Source organism: Anser anser (assembly GCF_964211835.1).
Source record: "Anser anser genome assembly, chromosome: Z".
Classification (NCBI taxonomy): Eukaryota; Metazoa; Chordata; class Aves; order Anseriformes; family Anatidae; genus Anser; species Anser anser.
The window spans coordinates 75,831,513-75,851,223 of record NC_139723.1 but is presented as its reverse complement, the minus strand read 5'-3'; the positions used below and the strand labels follow the sequence as shown (position 1 = coordinate 75,851,223).

The following is a 19,711-nucleotide window of genomic DNA, read 5'->3' as shown; positions in this document are numbered from 1 at the left end:
GGCCAGTTAAAATTTCCTCCCAGTTTCACAAGTCCAGCGTGGTCTCTTCTCACTCTTGTTACCACTCCTTTGTCAGCCTGCAAAGTGCATGAGGACCATGTACATGCTACTGATTCAAACAGCAACAGGAATTTCCAAATGTGGGAATGGGTGCATTGTAGTGCCGTGTTTCCAAAATTGATGGGTTGTACAGTTATGTTAGCAGAATAGTCCCAAGAATGCCTTTAGCCCCTGAGAAGTGCTGTCTTCCAAGCTTTCTTAAGCCCTACTTGTAAGTTAGCACCACCAAGTGCAAAACAGAAGCATTTTGCTATTGATTTTCAAAATTAAGATCTCTGGACATTTCATAACTAATTAGTGACTAATCTCCTTTGTTGCTCCCTGCATGTTTTGTTCTTGTGTGAATTTTTTTTGGCCCTGAGCACAAAATGTCATTTTAATCATGCCAGTTAAGTATGAGGAAAATGTTTATTAACAAAAAAAATAAAAGATTTAGTTAAAAAATTACTTCAGAAAGCAGTTGAGTTGCATTTAGAAATTTCATGGGGAAGATGAAAGATCTGAGTGTCACTGTAATTAAAGACCTATTCACGTTGCTTAAACCCACAAATTTTTCAAATACATTTTCACTACAGAATCAGTGGTGAATTTAACAGAGCTTTCTATGCAAGATATGCGTTTTCAATTGAAGTATATTCAGTCGTTGGTCCTTTACCAAACACAAATAAATTTTCTGAGTGCGTTACTCTTGTGATGTCAATGTTTTCCAACTAATTCCTCTGGACATGCTTTTCCTTTGCACTGCCAGGCCATACCAGAGACCACAACAACAAGTTTTTGCCTTTCTCTTGCACTCATCTACATTCTGCTCACTTGAAGTCTAAACTCCCCATTGCTTCTGCCTTACATGTTTCCTTGCAAACTGCTTCCTACCAAATCCTCTTTCTTGGCAAGTTCTGCTTTCTTAAAACGCCAGTCGTGAAACTGGGACCCAGACCTAAGACATTTTCCTTCAGTTAGGTTTCAGCTCATGCCACCAGCATCTCTCAAGTGACATGCAGCCATTTGCAAAATGCTGCCCTTAACGCTCCTAATGCAGCTGGAGCTGAGAGTTGCCACATTGCAAGGCTGCTGCCCAGAGGCAGGGCAGTGTCACAGGGAGGGATGGCAGTCCTGGGTCTTGGGAGAAAGGAGGACCAGGAGTAGGGGCTGGCAATTCATACAGAGCAGGGCACAAGCTGTGTATGGGGCAGTGTTATTGAGTTTCCAGGAGTTTGTTCACTTGAAACACAAATTACCAGAAATCAAAACCACTTATTTTAAAACAAAGGAGAAAAGTCTTTGTAACTAGGCTATTTTTTGTTGTTGTTTTGTTTTCTTGAGTATCTCTTAAAGGCTTTCAATTATTGACAGCAGTGGAAAGATGACTAATTTTCATAAACATTTCTGAGACAAACACACATATTCCACAAGACTTACTGAATATAAAACTTGATAATATTTTGAGGGATGGGAACGCACACATGGATTTTTACATCAGCTGCTATATTTTGAAGGATCTTTGAAACTAATATGTAAGTTAACAATTAAAATGTAAAGTATCACAGCAATCAGTCAGCAGAGATTACATGCAGTAACTTTGCAGAGAAAAGTCTGTAGAGATTTCTTATAAATGCCTGGAAGTTTCAACCTTGATGTAAAAAAAAATGCTTAACGTTGGAACTGAGACCACATTGCTGTCATCAGAAAGCTTTCATGGTTATTCTCAGTTGCCTTCCACCCTGTTTTAGCAGTCCAAGTTGTACAAAACTTGTGAAAATGACATAAAATGAGAATGATAAAACTTGGCTTTCTTTTATATCATGGCCATTACAAGAGATAATGTAAAGAACCTTAAAATGAGTGTATGTATCACCATTTGTAAGCGCTTTATTCTGACCAAAATGAATTAAAGCAGCCATGCCACAAAGGAAAATGAATACCTTAAAGGAAATCTCAGGGATTTAAATTCTTATGTATGCATATATATAAAAAATGAATATATTTTTGGTCCTTAGTACAGTCTTTCTCCAGTTTAGATTAATTAAATTAATGCTTAAGAAATACATATTATGAATATATCTCTGTAATCTCCAAACGGTAGCTGTCTTTGGCTGATCTCAGATATATTATAGTAAATAATGATATGAACAAACCATTGCAGTTTTATGTCTATTAATCTTTATTGGGTAAATATATGTTTTACAAAGTAAGCAAACATTCCTAACACAAACAAGACATAATTTTTTTTCAAGATTTTTCTGACTGTGAACCTTAGTTCATGGTGCCATATATCTCATGCACCTTGTGCACTTACTCCAGAAGAATAACATTTTCTGATTACCTGGTGAGTGAGTTTTAAATTGAAGGCATGCCAGAATGTTACTAAAATACTAATTAAAATAACATGGTCTCAGGTTTTGAAAACTTATGTGGTGCAAACCCAACCCAAAATCATGTAAAAAAAATAAAAGTCATCAGAGGACAGTTCATTAAAGCTAATATTTTCAGTGGTTGATGCGTAAAACTAAAAAATTCACAAGTCATAATCATCAAGTATCAACATGCATTTTTCATCATAAGACATGGTTTTCATACACTAGGAAAGCGTACAAGAACACAGACATTGATAGGGCAGATTTTGATTCACTTTCTCTATTGGAGAGATAATGGTATCTTTAGCCAATAGAAGAGAATTTCAGATAAATATTGCCCTAACCCCACCTGCTTGTTACACATTAATGACAGGTAATGTCTGTGTGATCCCCTTTTAAAATGTAATTTGTATTTCATTAGCTTGCATGTGGAGAGACAGAATGTGCAGAAAATATATACAAACTTCAATATTGTTTTAGTATATTCAGTGCTGATTCTGATGAAAAGAAAATAGCAAGACAGGATTTCAGGTAGCCAAATTTTGAAAAACTGGTAGCAAATATTAATGAAATATTAATGCTGAAGAATGACCTGATTTACTGTGGTCAGAACTTCTGAGCCAGCCAGTGTTTGCTTTCACCAGTTAAATATGAACTGAGTCTCTGCTGCTTTGCTAGGCTGCAATGTCTTTTCCTGAAATACTGGCTCTCGGAAGGTTGGTAATAAAACTGTATCAACAACTTCGCTGCTAAGTAAATATGCCATACTAAAATATACATCCTTCTAAAAGAGCTCCAAACTTCACAAAATGTGTTTCTCTGTTTGTGCTGTTGACATATCCCAACTTCTCCAGCATATATACCTCTGCTTTGACAGCTTGCATTCAGTTACATCAGGTTTCAACAACTGAAAAGCTTGGAAGAAACATTATAGTTCCCCTGTCCAGTCTCATGTACCCTGCAGACTAAGTTACCTTAGCTTTGAGCTCCTACTGAGGCAAGAATTATTAAATTAACAGTCTTTTTTTTTTTTTTTTTTTTAGAGAGAGAGCAAGCATAAATATGTACTAAAAATCTATGAAAAATTATCTTCAGAGGTTTGAGATGGGGATGCAATAAACCTGAATCCTTGACTCCTTAATTTTCACATTTTTTTTCTTTCTATTTGTAAAATTCATTCTAGTCCAAGCTTCCTTTAAATCTGGTCTCAGCTAAGCCTACTTATAATTCATTCAGGCCTGTTTCCATGATGCAAATTTAAATGAACATGTCATAAGAACTGAATAAAAGAACAGAAAAACATTGTTCACTTCCTGGTGTATATTTAACTAGAGTATATTTACAGACAAAATTGGCTTTACTGTGCAAACTGCTCTCTAAATTACTAAAACTCCTTCCCCTTTGTTTTTCAGTCGCTTTGGAGAAGAAAGCAATCACAACATTGAACAGCTGCAGCCTAGATGACAATACATCCTCCGTGCATCTGTAATTGTGTCAACTACCTGGTGTATTTGGCTCATCTCTGATACAGAAATAGCAACACATTGCATCAAAACAAGCCTTCTTGATCTTTACGTGTCGTAATGCAATTCCACAGTCCAAGAAAAATGCCAGTTCCCAGTAAGAAGCTTCCTCAGGTAAACACCTACTTGGTTGTTTCTTTCTTTACTTGGTTTCAAAGAGAAGAAACCCAGCAAAGGTGGAGAAGCGTTGATGGTCCCCATGGAGAGCTCCGTTTCCCATTCGCAGCCAGACTTCATCTCCCTTGGCAAGTTTTAGCACTGCACTGTTTCCTGAAGTGTCTGCTTTCCCTTTTGATTCATAGCTAAGGATGGATATTTTAACAAATCAGTTTTTTCTTTGTCAGCAACGATCATGCAAACAACTTAAAAAATGAATTTGAGAAAGCACATTGTTATCCTGAGCAAAACTTCCTGGAAAGGCTTGCCAACATTTTTTCAGCTTTATGCGGAAACTTTGGCATTTTTGTGCATTTGACCTGTTAGACAACCTCTGCACCTTATATAATTGTATCATTCCTTTCTGAAAATCTGGAATTCTGGAAGTTTAAATTATATGGTTTTGGTTTTGGTTTTGTTTTCCCCATGACACAGTTATGAATTTATGCTTTAAAATAGATTTCTGCTCATTCTTCACAACACTCCAGATTTCCTGTGATGCTCTCTTTTCCTGTGATTCATCCAAGTCCATTTTGAATGCCTCTAGGTCAGGAGACTCCTGTGAGGTGAGTCCCTGTGCTCCCTGCACGGGCAACAGGTGGAGACAGGCAGTTTGCACCATCCTGAGGTCTTTTGTTGGAACTTCAGTGTGTATGGTGTGGGCTAACCCACCGACTTATTTGTGTGTTAGTTCCCTTTCCTCCATCTGTTGCTTTTTCTGATATTAATACATTAGGGGAAGAGATCTTGGTGCTTTTTGTTTTGAAGGAAAGATCTATTGGGAATGAAGCACCCTTCAGTGGTGCTTCTGTTACTGGCCGTTGAAGAAGCAGCTTCAACAAGGCAGCTTAAATGAAGCCAGTGTCATGTAAGTGTCTAAAATCCAGTGTGTTGAATCTAAGCTTTCACATCCATTTATTCAGGCTTTGGAGAAAGACTTGATTTTGGCACCAGACCCCTTGTTGGTATTAAACAAATAACATTTTTCCAAACACTTTTTTTCTTTTTTTCAGATGTCTACCTGGCTACAAGCTTCTTGACGTGGTCTTTATACGAGTCGCTAAGCTACAAGTGGATCCTATTCTTGATGATTCTGCAAGTAACATAAACTTCATAAAAGTTCAGAAACTTTTTTATTCAAAGTGTGTTGAGGATAACAAAGCTAGTAAGTGGAACACCTTCACTTCTTACCCATCCTCACTATTGCAGTTTAAATGCTCTCCACCTTTAAAGTAAACATCTTTCCCCTAGTCTTTCACAAGACTATTATTATCTGCTGAACACTCATTACACCCTTTCTCTGACAGACAAAATGAGGATGAAGATATGTATTAGCAGAATGACTTCATGCTACCAGTGAACTCCAACCCTGACTTGCAGTGCTAATTCCTTTTCCCTCAGCACTGAGGAACTTCTGATCAAGGCAGAATTTTTGGTCCAGGATCTGTGTCAGGTAGGATCCAAATTTGCAAGTTGAGGAGAGCAAAATATAATACTTTTTCTTAGTTGGTTAATTCACCCTACCAAATTTCTTCAAAAAAATAACAACTTAATATTTTTTTGAAACATGAGCAAGCAGTCACATCTATGCAAACATGGCTTTTGCAGTGAAAATGGCCTGACCCTTCACTTACCTATATAAGCTGAATACTGTGTTACCATTATGCATCAGGTACACATACACTTCCTCCACATCTTCATGTTTCATCATATTGAAGGTGAAGAAATACACCCCTGAAAAGATTGCAAAATATCATATGTTTTCTCTGTAAAAGGAGGTAGTCACACTGCCGGCTTGTGCTCCTTGCTTAGGAAGCAGAACAGCTGAGACCAAAATTCACTTATAGTTATCAGTGAGTATTTTTCTTCTGCTTGTAGCGAGACCAAAATCTGATTCATTTTTATTCTGCCTATGGCAGGGGCTAAGCAACATCCTGTTCCAGAGAAATACCTTTACTTGAACATGACAGGACTGCCCATCTCTTTCATCTCACCAAAAGAGAAATATCCCAGAGGCTGAGTCCTGTGATCTCTCTTTCACCTTTTTTTTTCTCCTTGCTTTCTTGCTGCTGCCCATTCCTAAAAGGGCAGCCTCCAGGCCAGGTTGGGCTCAGCCTCAGAGGCTGTCATGCAGCCAGCATCTTGCCTTAGCCAGTCAGGGCATGAGCTGTTTTAGCAGTACTTGCTGGTACTTACTGCTGCTCTACTGGCCATGCCACATCCCGAACAATGCAGGCATAGCCACCACTTCTTCTGTTTGCACAACACATCCCTTGCCATCACCCTTTTTCCTTCTAGCTCTTTCATTGTCTGAAAGGTGCCAATGCTGTCTGTGCAACTATGTCATGTATCGTGAGATATACAAAACACCCACAGGAGAGAGGACAAGCTCCTGCTCTTTGAAGAGTAATTCTGTAGCACTGACCCTACAGTGGGAGCTTGGAGTATGCATCAAAGTTGCTGAATCATTGTGGGTCAAAATTTAACATCCACATATACAGTAAGCTCCGAAGTGGGCAGCTGTGACCAAATCACCTATACCTCTAGCCACCAGTAAGACAAGTGCCACAGCAAGCTTGGAGGGCCTAACTTCCATTTAATCTATCATCACTTCTCATAGCTCTGGGTAAATGAATGGAAGGGTGAGAAAGGCCAAGTGAAGGAAGATGGTCTTAGGCTTTGCTTACATGCGTGTTTGGTTATGGCCCTCTCTCCCCCATCTCCTATTGTTTCTCCTGTGCCACAGCTGTGAGGGGGGATTGATGTAGCAGAAAAATAACTCAGGAAAAACTGTAATGCCTTGGTTCCAGACACATCTGCTGTTGGCCAGCTCACAGATGGACAGATTCAAGGGAAAACAAGGATGGAGAGAATGGCTAGAGGCAGGAGGTGGATGAGAAGCTGCTGCAACATGTGGCCATGGTTATACCATCACAGTGGCAGAAGGGCTAAAGGTCTCAAATCAGACCATCTTGCTCCTTCCCCAGATCTGGTAACGCCTCTTTCTTCTGTCTTTGTGCTAGCACTAGTCACGCTGGCTAGCAAGCCTTCTCTTGGCTTGCTCAGTTTCCAATACAATTTCCCTGAAAGCAAGTGGCAATCATGATGTCTCATCAGTTCCTTGTGCTAATGCAGCACTGTTTTCTCACCATTATTGATCACACTTCTCCCCAGAGCTCCAGAATTGAATTATTTTGTTTTGCAAGCACTCACCATTCACCGGAGCACCAAATCTCCCAGTCATAACATCAAAGAAATTTCCAACGTTGGTTTCGACACTACTGAAGATGATCCCACTGTTCTGGTTGCTGAAGTGAGTAGCCATGGAAGCCATGAAAGCAACCTGGAAAAATGCAGTTCTCAGTCAGTCGTCCGTTACGTGTACATGTATAGAGGAATCAGCTACAGAATTTTTTCCTGTATTTGCAGTCTGTTTATTTTCCTGACAGAGATGTTCTTCTAGGTTCTGCTCCAAGGCCATTAAACACCAGTAACAAAACTCCCATTGAAAGAAACTGGAAGAGTGCTAGCTTTCTTATATTCAATTGGACTATTCATGACTGTAAAGGTAAGTGTATGGGCAAGAGTTTGCAGAGCAGAACCTTAGTTTCAGATTTTATTTACCTTTGACTCTCTCTAGAATGATGCAATAGACAACTGGTATGGAAATGTATGGTGTTTTTGGTACGTGTGATGTAATTAGTTTTTATATGTTCCCCAATGCAGTTAGGCTGGATATTGCTTTTAACTGAATGTGTGAAAAAATAATCTTGGTAAAATCCATACATATTGGTGTTTCTTGCTAACTACCTACTACCTAACTACCTCCTAAAAATGCATCAAGCATTTTTATCAGAGTTCTCCTAAAAGTTCAGTGAGTGGGATTCAGCAATCAGCACTTTTTCTTTCTTGCCCTGTACCCCTCAGTCATGGCAACAGAGAGTGGTGAAGATCAAAAGAGGAAACTAAGAAAGTGAGAACTGTGCTTGAACTTCATATTATACTTCTTGCAGTGGGACATATTGGCCATGGAAAATTTTTCACAAGAAGCAGTGCAAAACCTCCCACACCAGACAATTTAGATTATTCTCAGTAAGATACCAGGGAATGACCTATAGAGAACTATTTTGCATGGGTAGGGAAGGAGGTTATCTCTTCTGTAAGTCTGTGATCACCCCATCTGATTGTCAGCGGTTGGGGTATAGGCAGAATCACACCTGGATGCCAGAAAGTCGCATAGTGACTTGACAGACACTTTATTATTGTCTCTTAATTTCTTAGAAGGAAAGTGTTCAACGATAGCTGTTAATGATCTCCATAAAAACAATATTTTTCATGAAATTCCAGCTACAATGGTATAAACAAACAAACAAACAAACAAAACCACCCAAAATTTCTTTTGATTTCAGATACAGAAAAGAAGAAAACTGAAAAAGGCAAAATCAGATGCCAGGTCAGATCCAACAATGGAAATCATTAGCCATCTGCTCAGAAATCTGAGGCACTCCAGATGTGAACTGAGAGTTTGGGCTGATTTTCCTTATCCATACTTGATACATTTTCTCTGACAGCAAACAATTAACTTCTTGTTTCTCAGCCAGGATCACATCAAAATTCATCATGTGTTAAAGCAAAGCAGCTGTAATGGCCACTTGATGGAATTTTTTATTTATTTATTTTTAGATTCCATTTCACATTCTTTTTGAACCCAAGCTATTTTCTTGGGCTGACCAAAAGAGCTGAAAAAGGTGTCCTTTTTCCCTATGTCTCATTTTGAAGTAACAGATCAACATGGGAATGCAAGTCTTTCAAAATAATTATGTACTTAAAACAGTATTGTATTCAAAAGTTTTTTGCCAATCTATCCACTTTCTAAAGTTCTTAAGCATGATGTTAATGAGAAATGATATGCTCTACAGTATAGGGAATTTTTAAGCACATCTATTAAAAATAGTGATGGAATTTTACAAGGAAACAGGTATTGATATGTAAGCTTTTGTTATTTGTGCCATTTCATTATTATTTTTTCAATTAAATTCGTACCACTATGCATAAGAAGAAATACTGATCACTCATTTAAAACTGCAAAAATGTCTATGCTGAATGTAATTACAACCAATATGTTTTTCAAGATATTCAGCTATAAAGTTAATCCCAGTTAATTCTTCAAGGGTGCTAATATAAATCTGCTATATTACAAAAGTCCATTAGTTTTGGAAGTTTTTTTCATCATGATTTTTATTCTGTGCAACTATTCCATCTTCATGCAAAATAAGGCTGAGAATTCAAGCATACACAATGCCAAGAAATCTACAGTCATTTTCCCACGTTATACAGGTTATCTCTACTGGTGATTTTGCTGTTAATTTGCATACTTTTATGAGGATATAAAACAGACATGAATGACTGTTACTCAGAGCAATATCTTTCAGTTAAAAGGTGTAGATTTGTAAATAGATCAGAAATTTGTTTTTGCTCATGGTTGGAGGTTTTGGAAGTGGGATTCCTTTTCCTGCATGTTTGCTACATCCCATTTTGTACTTTCTGTGGTGAACTGACTTTGGGGGTATGAATCAGCTCAGGACTAAGACACTTCCATTTAAGAGTGTACATGTGAGTGAGGATGTAGACTTCCTTGTAGTTACTGGAGATCAAGTCTGTATAGTCCACGGAGTGTGAAGACCCATCTGCCCCAAAGCAGCATTGACCATCAGATTAAGGTGAGTTGTTCTTCTAGATCCCCAATGACTATAAATGGGAGTATATAATGAGTATATAATCAGTATTTAATGGGAGTTCAGATGCTTTCCTCATAAATAGGCTCCTAAACTATGTTAATTTGGAGCTAAATCTAACTCCAACCAGGTGCCCACACAAATGTATCTAGCGCCATCTGAAGTGTTTTAGGATTCCCCTATATGGGGCTGGCTGATCTGACAAGACCTACAGAAGCCCATTCCATAGTGGCAGCTGGATACCAGGGGGGATACATCCAAAAGCTTACCATGCACCTAAATCTTGCTTTAAGCACCTATGCTAAACAGAATCATAGACATACCCAAATCTACTCCTGCTACTGCTGATGAACTACTCACATACTCACATATCCTCACACTGCAGTGTATAGTGTGGGCAACTCTTAAATCCCGTTTTCAGCAGCAGTCAAAGGTCATAGTTATACAAGCCCTATTTGCTTTTGGTTGCCTTAAGAACAAGACTATACCATGCCTCTGCTCTACTGCAGGTTTATATATATAAGATCTCCACCATCTGCTGAATTCCTGGGACATGAATAAACTCTAATCCAAACGCTAGGGGATTAGGTCAACACAGTGTTGAGCCCAGAAAATACATCCATTTCTCAGCAGAGCTTATAAGCTCAGGCTCGAACCCATATTTTTATGCTTTCCTGGCTTTCGGGTTGCTCATTCCTCGACAGACCCTACATGCTTCTCAACATATTTCAGACACTGAGACTTCTAAAACCACAGATAACTAACTGAAGGGTATTTTTCAAAACCAGAGGGTTATGGGCTGCACTCAAAGGTTTTGACCCAGTACTTTAAGGATTTGCTTACATGTGCTTATGAGAATCTCACAAAGCCTGACTGACTTGAGAAGCATGAGGCTGAGTAACTCCTTTACTCTTTTCACATGCCCTGGGAAGCACAGAATTATGTGTATAGTACAGCTTAATAGAAAAATGGTAGTCCCTGTTATTCACCTTTAGTGACCCAGGTACTGGCTTTCTGTCATAAAAAGGAGCCATTTGTTTCTTCCTGCCCATTTCTTAGCTGGAAACTTACTCTAAAAAAGGCTAAGCCCTGATGTCTTCCTTTCCCAGGAAGATCTGGCAGAGCATATTTGTCAGTCATGACAAATGCAATATATATGTCTCTCACTGTATTCATTTACAGGTGGATTTGCTTAAGTATCCTGCATTAGTTACTGCTGTAGCTGACACAAGCGGATTTGTACCTGTAGCTCTGGAGGAATCCCAGGGTAACCCTTCTCGCCTTTGGGTCCATGATGGCCACGCTCACCCCTCGGTCCCATATCTCCTTTGTCTCCTTTCTCACCTTTGGCTCCTTCCTGGCCAGTTGCTCCATTGTTTCCATTGTTTCCATGATTTCCTTGAAAGAAACAGAGTTTTCTGTTTAACTTCAGTTATTTCATATAATACATTTCAACAGCTATCTGTGACAGGGTCTTTTTCTACCAGTTTGCAACACGTACACTTTTCATAATTAAACCCACATTGAGTTGTGATGGATAAGAAACAGTTGTGTGGTTAAGATGAAGGTAAGGGTTTTGATGAGCACGTTTCCAGAAGGACATACATTGGTGTTTTAGAGTCAATTCTCATGCTACCTTGGTGTTTCTGTGTAAACTGTAGGTGTCTTGGGTCACTGCATTGTTGGGGAGGTATGCAAGGAGGAGACCTCAGTGGACGTGAGGCTTAGGAAAAGGGAAGGCCACTGCCAGATGACACATACCTGGTAGCCTGCATATATACTCTTGCTTTTTCTTTTGTGTAAAAACATATTTCCTGTTGATTCAAGTTAACTAGGATAGGATAAGATAATTTTGAAGAACAGTTTGTTGTCTTAAGAAGTTGTCTACACAAGTGGAGAGTGGATGTAATCTTAAGCTAGTTAAATGACCCATCTGTGTGAAAAATTGGAGGAGCTACATTCTTAGGGTGCTGGTTAGCTTGAAGAGGTTGATAGCTTGTTGCTAGATTTAAAGACAAAAGCCTTATAATGAAACTTTTCTGAGATGGCTTCTTATAAAAAGGGTCATTATAAAAATGTGTTTCTGCATCTGCAGTATTACTTACTTCCCAATGTTTACTGAGGAAATTACTGAGCAAACATGTGTGACTATGCGACTGACAAAATGTTAAAGTTGGCCAGAATAACTGAGTAGTTATTATACCTGACTGAAGCAAGAGCCTGACCTTTCAATTAAGTACTCAGAGGATTAATTGGTGTCATCATTGATCTAATTCAATGTGAATTTAAATTAGAGTCTTTGTCACTCTGCTTGTTCTCTGATTAGTCACTTAAATTATGAATTTACAAGAAGAATTATGTTGTCTGTGATCAAATCTGAATACGTGATTCTTCAAAGTTTTTGTACTATGAAAAAATTGACTTCAAACTAAGAAGCTAGAGAATAGAAGAAATCAACCAATTCTTTGTTTGTTTGTTTGAATGGAGAAATCAGTAAGTCCCAAAAATAACAAGAATGATCTTTCCTGAAAGAACAGCACTACTCTCCTAACAGCTCAGAACAGAAGTGTACAAGTGGTATTTGTTTCAATCAAAGGAAGAACAGCTGTTGTCATTCCCCTCAAGCACACAATGATAGAAAATGCAGCAGTTGAATGAAACAGAAATTCTAGGCTGTGTAAGGTTGCCAGTGGCCATACATTTGTGGCATCCTTTGATAACACAAGAGTGTGACGGAGTTGCATCCTGGCATGAAGAAAGGGCAAAGCTGGGACTGGGTTGTGCCCCACTGTATTGACCAGCAGCCTTAAAAGAGCGGGTGTAATAAAAATATTGTCCAGCTTCTAAGAAGTTGACTATGTATTAGTACGTAATGCAGTATTTCTGAACAAGAGGCCTCACCATTAAACTCATTTACATTATACATCTGCTTTAGGAATGATCGTATTCAAATCCCTGAAGGTAGCTGCTGTAGCAAACAGGCAAACATACAACTATCTTTTTTCCCTTCTGTAGGCTCTTCTTTTTCTAGTTTTGTGTATTCTGTTCTTCTGTGTGCATTTTTAATTTAAAGAAAAACTACTTCTTATTGTGGAAGACAGCAAGAAAGAAGAAAAAGAAGTTTCCATGAGAAAATAGGAGAAGGTGTGTCTCTGTAAAAATCTGGCTAGCAGTGTGCCAGATGAAAAAAACTCCTGCATACAGTACACAACAGCATTGCTATCCAGCAATCCATTATTGCTTCACTATTCGAAGGTGAAAGCAATAATCAACTCCAGGAAACAAGTTCTTCCAAGTTTAATGGAAGCTTCATGCTGCTTTAAGAAGAGAGAACAATTTGGCCTAGAAACATAAGGAGATTAATTTCAGTATGAATATTTGAAAGCTGATTTTTATTAACAATTAGTTTTACACTGGGAAAATCTTTAGAATCTTACTGAAAACCTCTGTCTTCCTAAGAATTTATAGAAAAAACTTGCTTCCAAATCTGTCCCCAGATACTGATTTGGACCATTCTCTGGTACTTTGAGAATAGCCTGTAATTTGTAGTCTGTAATTAGACTGTTCAAAAATAGATTAAAGTGCATTTTTTACCTGGCATCCCAGGGGGGCCGGGAGGTCCTGGGGGTCCTTGGTATAGCCGAACTCCAAAGTCACCACGGCAGCAGGAACTACAGTCTGGATTCTGCGGTCCAGTTTGCGGTGGCTAAGTGCACAAAAATAAATTTTAATTAACTCGTTCATGGAGTGCATATACATGTCACTTACAGGGTCTTCATTGCATAGCCTCTGTTTATATATTTGCTAAGTTTTCAAAACATTTCTTATCTGGAATGAAATCTCCCATACTTCGGTTTTCCCTAAAGATGTTATTTCTGGAAGATTTAAGGCAAAAGCTCTTCAGGTGTTCTAAGACCGATATGAGTATTAAATAAATATAAATATACAAAAGAAAAATGTTGTCAACAAATGTAGTGGGGGTTTTGAAAACAAAATAATACCAAGTAATGAAAGTTAGCTGAATATTTCAGTTAGGTTCCTATCTTGATTTTCACTGATCCCACATTTCTGCTGACCTTTTGTTGGCAAACAAGGCTAGGAGCAATGAATGGCAGGAAAAAAAGGGATTCCATTTGGCCATCAGCAATGAACAATTCTTCAATTAGCATTAAGAAAACTGGGCCAGACTGCCAGAAGGAGATATTCAAAAATGCAGCATATTCCTGTTAAAGCTCTCAGACTTGCATATTTACAGGCTATTAAAGCTGGGAGAACCTAAAAAAGTGCCAAGGTACAATACAAGTAAACTAATACATTTACTAGAAACAGCTCAGTTTCTGTAATAGTTTGATAATGGCTTTATTTCAGTGCTTTTCCTTCCCAAATTATTGTATTTATACTAGTGGAGTCTCATTCAATCCTGGTTAGATTTTGTAGCTAGGCATTGTGGTGATTCAGTGGCCACAAAACTTCTGATGGGTCAGCTGAGGTAGAAGTACTAGGTTTGATTTTATTTCTCTACTTCCTCATTTTTCCTACTGTGTTGTTTTTTCCTTACAATTTTTTGCTATTATCCAGAGGCACAAATCTGCAGTTCTTAAATTCTGCAGGAGGATAGTTCCAACTACATCTTTTCTTTCAATATCCTCCTAGGTCTTCCTTTCCTTTCTTTCCATCATCTTTATCATCCTCAAATTACTCGCTTGATGCAGACCTGTTGGTTTAACAGCAGCAAATGATCCTCTGGTGAGATGGGAGCTTCCAAATGAACATGCAGATGTGCTGTATTCCTGCCCTCAAGGTCAACAGCTGGATTTGAAACACTGCTTTTCTGCCCATGTTTTGAACTCTTCCAAGCATGCCTCTAGAACTCATACCCTCAGAATTCATTCATTTCAAAAGGCTTGGGAATTTATGTCATAAATACAGAAAACTTTCATGCCAACAAAATACTGCTACACGTCCAATGCCACAGACACGTTCCCTCTGCATCTGGAACCACTGACAGTGAAGCCACCATGGGAGGAAAGGTTGACCTGACAGTTCAACAAATGTGCTCCATATTCAAAGACTTGTGGAAATGTTAAGACTTGCCAGTGGGCAGAAGAGCTTTGGATTTATGGGATTTTGGTCAACGAGATGATTTTCATCTTCATTTTGGATAAGTTCTATATTGTATGAGAAAAATGAGTTCTACTTTTTGGACTATCTCTTCCTGGAGAATCTGTTTGTATCTTTCTTGCTGCTTTGTCTCTCCCTGTTTTTACAAAGAACTTAACTGATAATCACCAGACACACTGTTTGAGTGTTTCCTAATATAACAAAAGAAGTAACCCTCTTTTCAGCTCATTTTCAGTTCTAGAAAGGGAGCCAAACACAAGAGGACTGGAACAGTGCAAACATTTTGCACCATCAGAAATGCTAATGTCAAGTATGGGCTAAGAATAAAATCTCCAGCTTTTTCTTTGATAGAGCCTGATATTCATATTAAACGAGAGGGCCAACTATATACGCTTCTGCCAAGAGCAAATAAGTACTATCAGCCTGGAAATACCTAAATACTTAGAACTGTGGATTATTGGAAAGGGAAGGCCTGAGTCCAGTCAGAAAACCTTACCTCAGGCACATGAAAGTCTCTGCACAGGTAAGATTTATTTTCTTACAAAACGCACTGAAATCCTGACCAACATTATTAGATAAGCAGTAGTTTTATTGCAAAATGGATACCAGCGCTGGTCATAGCCAAAAGCTATTTGACATAATCTCTCCAAAAACTCAACAGATTACGTGTGAAAGGGGGTAAGTCCTGCCAGCCTGGTTGTACTAGAGCAGTCCCACTGACTTGAAAATAGCTACTTATGGAAGTCATAAAGTAGTATTGACTTATTATCTTTACTAATCCTTTGACGAGGAAGAAAAAAATGTTCATAACTGGCTGCCAAGAACAATCAATATCGAGGATTTTTTTTTAATCTCTGAAAACAGAGGACTTCATGAAAAGTACACTTAAAAGAAAAAGCTGTGGCTAATGTAAAATTACACCCAAACGGGACATAGATATTAATTACAGCCTACTTGCCAAAGGTGTCCTATGCAGCCGTTTGCACATAAATTTTATTGCACAATGAATCCTTTGGCATTGCTTTCGGAACACGAGTATGATTTAGGGGCTTTTGAAATGTATCTACCACACTGATATCCTAATAAAGATAGAAAACTGGAAACAATGACACTGCGGATATTTGTTGAATTTCCTAGGATTTAGTGTATAGGAGGCAGTTCTAGGCAGCAGATGGTCTATAAAATTCCCTTAATTTAAACATGTGAACTAATCATAGTAAGAGACCGAATCCTTTTTCAATTCCTAATTAATTTGATGGGTTTCCATTGTGCTATCTAAGACAATGCAGGAGACAAGTAATGTACAGCCACCATCCTTGGCTCCTGTTCTGAATGTAAAATAGCATTTCTTTGTGGGCACTAATGTCCTCCATGCCCCTTTTCTAGCAATGAAATAAATAAGCCACCAGAATTCAAGGCAAAACACCAGTAGTTTGACTAGTACCTGAAGGTTTTCAAGGAGCAAGCTAAAAAGGGCAAATGTGTCTGGCATGGCTCTCCCCATTTATTAAGAAACCATGTGCTAGAGAAATACGCATTATATTTTTCATAAGTTACCGGGGGTGGGGAAACTGACCTCTTACCCAGTGCAATAAAGACAAATGCCATAATCTCAGTGCCACAACAGGGAATAGGATCTTTAAAACTCTTTAACTAGATGGTTATATTCTCCTCTCACAGTTAGGATAAGCAGCAAAGTAGGACTTAGAGGTGAAACCTTTCCATTCACAGACCGGCTGTCTTCAGCAGCTGCAAAACAGCTTTCAGATAGCTCAGGGGGAGGGGAGAAGTTTGACATAAATTAAAACAAGTCTTTACCATCTCTTTTCTTTCTCTGCCTGGAAATCCCTGGAGTTTGGAGATGGAAAATACCTATTGCGTCAGCCACTCTGTGATGGATTGGCCCTGTCATGCATCTGCTAGTACTCCATTTCATTTCAGTAAGCCAAAACTTGCATCATTTCCCCAGAAAAAGATTGCTTCCCAGAGAAGGGACTGGCAGGTAAATGACTGCCATCAGCTGTACTCCGGCTTGCTGGGCTCATTTTCAATGTCACAGCCTCTTCTCCCAGCAGGCAACTCTGCACATGTACTAAACTCTCTGATGAGAGACACATGCACCCAAAAAACAGTGGCACTTTCTGTGATTGAGAGCTTTAACCTTAAAAAATCATTATGCTGCATTAAATACTGCATTATATGATATTTTGTTAGTAGTTGTCTTTAACTACCGATAACATATGGTCTATAATATGCAGCTGTACAATTCTCTATGCAGTAAAGAGGAACACACATGGTAACTGACTCATTGGAATATATATATCTGTTTGCTTACACTGTTTGTATACTGCAAGTGTAGTTTAGCATAACTACAGTTAAATATCTATCTTGCTGAGTGTACTATAGGAACATGTAATTCCTGCTCAAGAAATATGAAATGCAATGCACTACAAAAATTAAATGATATGTTTATATTTATATTTAGGTCATATAGTGGTGTATTAAATTCATTCCCTTACTCAGATGTGTTTGAGTTCTTTAAGCCTAAAACAGGATTAAAATCAAATTTCCCCTCTGCTTATCATGAAATAGACAGTTATTCCACACTTGTCTGTATGTGCGTGATTTTTTGGAATTCAAAATGTCATGGTTCAAACTGAAAATTTGTTTTAAATCACAAAGGATAAATTGTGGACTGCATAAGACTCAAACATTTCTATCAGAAATAAGAGCAAAACATTCATGTTCTTGTTTCTAAGAAATATCAATCAACAAAAATTTCATTTGAGTATCATTTTGTTGTGCTGGGGAAAGCTTTGTCTTCTACCCTTCAGTTTTCATTTTAAATTTGGATTGCAATATTTTTTGTATAATCAAATTATGCAATTATCTCTTTGTTGTGAGCTAATGATTATAACATATAAAATGCCATGTAAAAGACATAAAAAGACCCCCAGTTTAGAAAGCAGATACTACAGATGATTTTAAAAGTTTCATTCCAAATCTTTTTCCACTGACACTAAGTTGATATATATCATTATTAAATCTATTCAGATCTCAAACATTTTAATATTTGTTTGTATTCAAACTATCCCTGAGAATAATAATTTTGAATACTAAGAGTTTCAGTATGTTTGTCTCAAGCCCAAGAGAGTATAATTTATATAAATAATTTTCAATGAAATTCATTCTCTTCTAATTGAATCTTTCCAAATATCTCTGCAAATTAATTTTCCTTCACATCCAAATGAGTCAATTGAATCTAAAACTTAATATATTAATTAAGTAGTACCTTGAAATAGTTAAGAGACTGTATATTACAATATATGATTGCATTGTATCATAGTTTCAGCAAAAGAGGACTTCTGTCTATGTTGTTACCAGTGTCCCAAAAACACTGCTGGCTCTGCCAGCTCATTTAAAGATCCTATAAAGCAACCCAGCAGGATACAGACCAATATACAGCTATAATAAAATTCATTTCATAAATATACTGTTAATAATCTTAGGAAAAAAAATAAATATTCTCATTAGCTTTAAAGTTATCTTTAGAAGATTAATTCAGAGTACCTGGACTCTATCTGAGGTAGTCAGTTCTACATCATCTACCTCTGGTCTCAGGACATTTTGGTCTGTAGAAGAGCTATTAGCAACAGTCCACTCTATAAGTTGACTCCGCTGTTTCAAATTTTCCCTGCTTCTGGAACCTTTATGGCCAGTCTGGTGGTGACTTTGCAATACTTTGGCCACTGGTTTATAAGATCTTCTGCTCACCTCCATGTATTCTTCTTGACACAGGCAAAATGGAAGAAAAAATAAAGCCAGCAGATGCCAACTGATGAAATCCTTCTCTGCCATGTTATTCAAAATAATTTCTCAGGAGTCCAGAAAATGCCTTGCAGAAGGAGAACCTCTTTGCTGCACCAGGAGTTATGTGGTCCTTTCAGCTTTTCCACTAGTAAGCCTGGCACTGAGACCAGTACCAAGTTTTATACGGTTGTGTGCAATAAATAAAACTAAAAATGCCAAAGTGACAGGATCCTTCATCCAAAATCAGTCATGCTCCTTTAAACAAACCAGGCATTATTCACCACTTCACCACCACAAGGAAAATTGATTTGTATGCTGGAAATGGCCACAGCATTTAACGGACTCCCGTGGTTCCTATTTGGGGGCATTAAGAATGTAGCACCTTTTCTTTGGCATGTTTCTGTTTAAGTGTGAAAAAATGTGATGGAAATGGAGAACATGTGGCTAATGGTTTACGTTCCCTGATTAGACATGGAAAAGCTGTGAATTCACACTCTAAAATGTCTTTTGGACACAGTCACCTTCCTTATTTGCCAGGAAATTCACACACACAACTGCGTCAGCCCAGTCTGAAAAATCCTTCCAAGAGCAATTAGGAAACAAAAGCACAAGAGGAGCTTTTGCATATGATTCTGCCCCAATGGCTGTTTCTGACTATGCTTTTCATTCACTAAAAGAAAAATATTGAATTTCTGTCAGTTGGCCAATGGTGGAAGTAGACTGGGTAAGTAGCTCTGAGAAACTGGGTTGAATTCAGATTCACAGAGCCCCGTTTCTCAGCTTTAGTTCAACCTACTCAGCCAGGCAATATTTTTTCCCTTGAGTTCACAATGTTTTGCTAAATGCAACTGCCAAACCAAGTTTCATGTCTTCTCTGCCAAGTAAATATAAATTTACCGGGGGCTTATTTCAGACTAAAGGAATCAAATTATATATCTATAATAATATCCTT

At 38.1% G+C, this 19,711-nt stretch overlaps 1 protein-coding gene across 2 annotated transcripts; it reads right to left on the bottom strand.

The window, feature by feature from the left end:
• Nucleotides 1-1,974: 1,974 nt before the first annotated feature.
• C1QTNF3 (C1q and TNF related 3) lies at nucleotides 1,975-19,274 on the bottom strand. 2 transcript variants are annotated; one of them, XM_083816403.1, is made up of 6 exons: nucleotides 18,520-19,274; nucleotides 13,423-13,534; nucleotides 11,072-11,226; nucleotides 7,307-7,436; nucleotides 5,728-5,827; nucleotides 1,975-4,239 (listed from the first exon to the last, which is right to left on the bottom strand). In XM_083816403.1, the coding sequence occupies exons 1-6, from the start codon at nucleotides 18,805-18,807 to the stop codon at nucleotides 4,080-4,082; spliced, it is 945 nt and encodes a 314-aa protein (XP_083672529.1). In that variant the 5' UTR covers nucleotides 18,808-19,274; the 3' UTR covers nucleotides 1,975-4,079. The 2 variants fall into 2 exon arrangements, with proteins under 2 accessions (XP_083672529.1, XP_083672530.1); XM_083816404.1 differs by having other exon boundaries at nucleotides 1,976-4,239; nucleotides 18,724-19,274.
• Between the last annotated feature and the right edge of the window lie 437 nt (nucleotides 19,275-19,711).

Coding starts and splice junctions, on each gene's coding strand:
- C1QTNF3 (XM_083816403.1), bottom strand. CDS start 18,807: ATGGCAGAGAAGGATTTCATCAGTTGGCATCTGCTGGCTTTATTTTTT. Junction 13,535..18,519: donor CTACCTCAGATAGAGTCCAG/GTACTCTGAATT, acceptor TTGTGCACTTAG/CCACCGCAAACTGGACCGCA. Junction 7,437..11,071: donor GGATTCCTCCAGAGCTACAG/GTACAAATCCGC, acceptor GCATTTTTCCAG/GTTGCTTTCATGGCTTCCAT.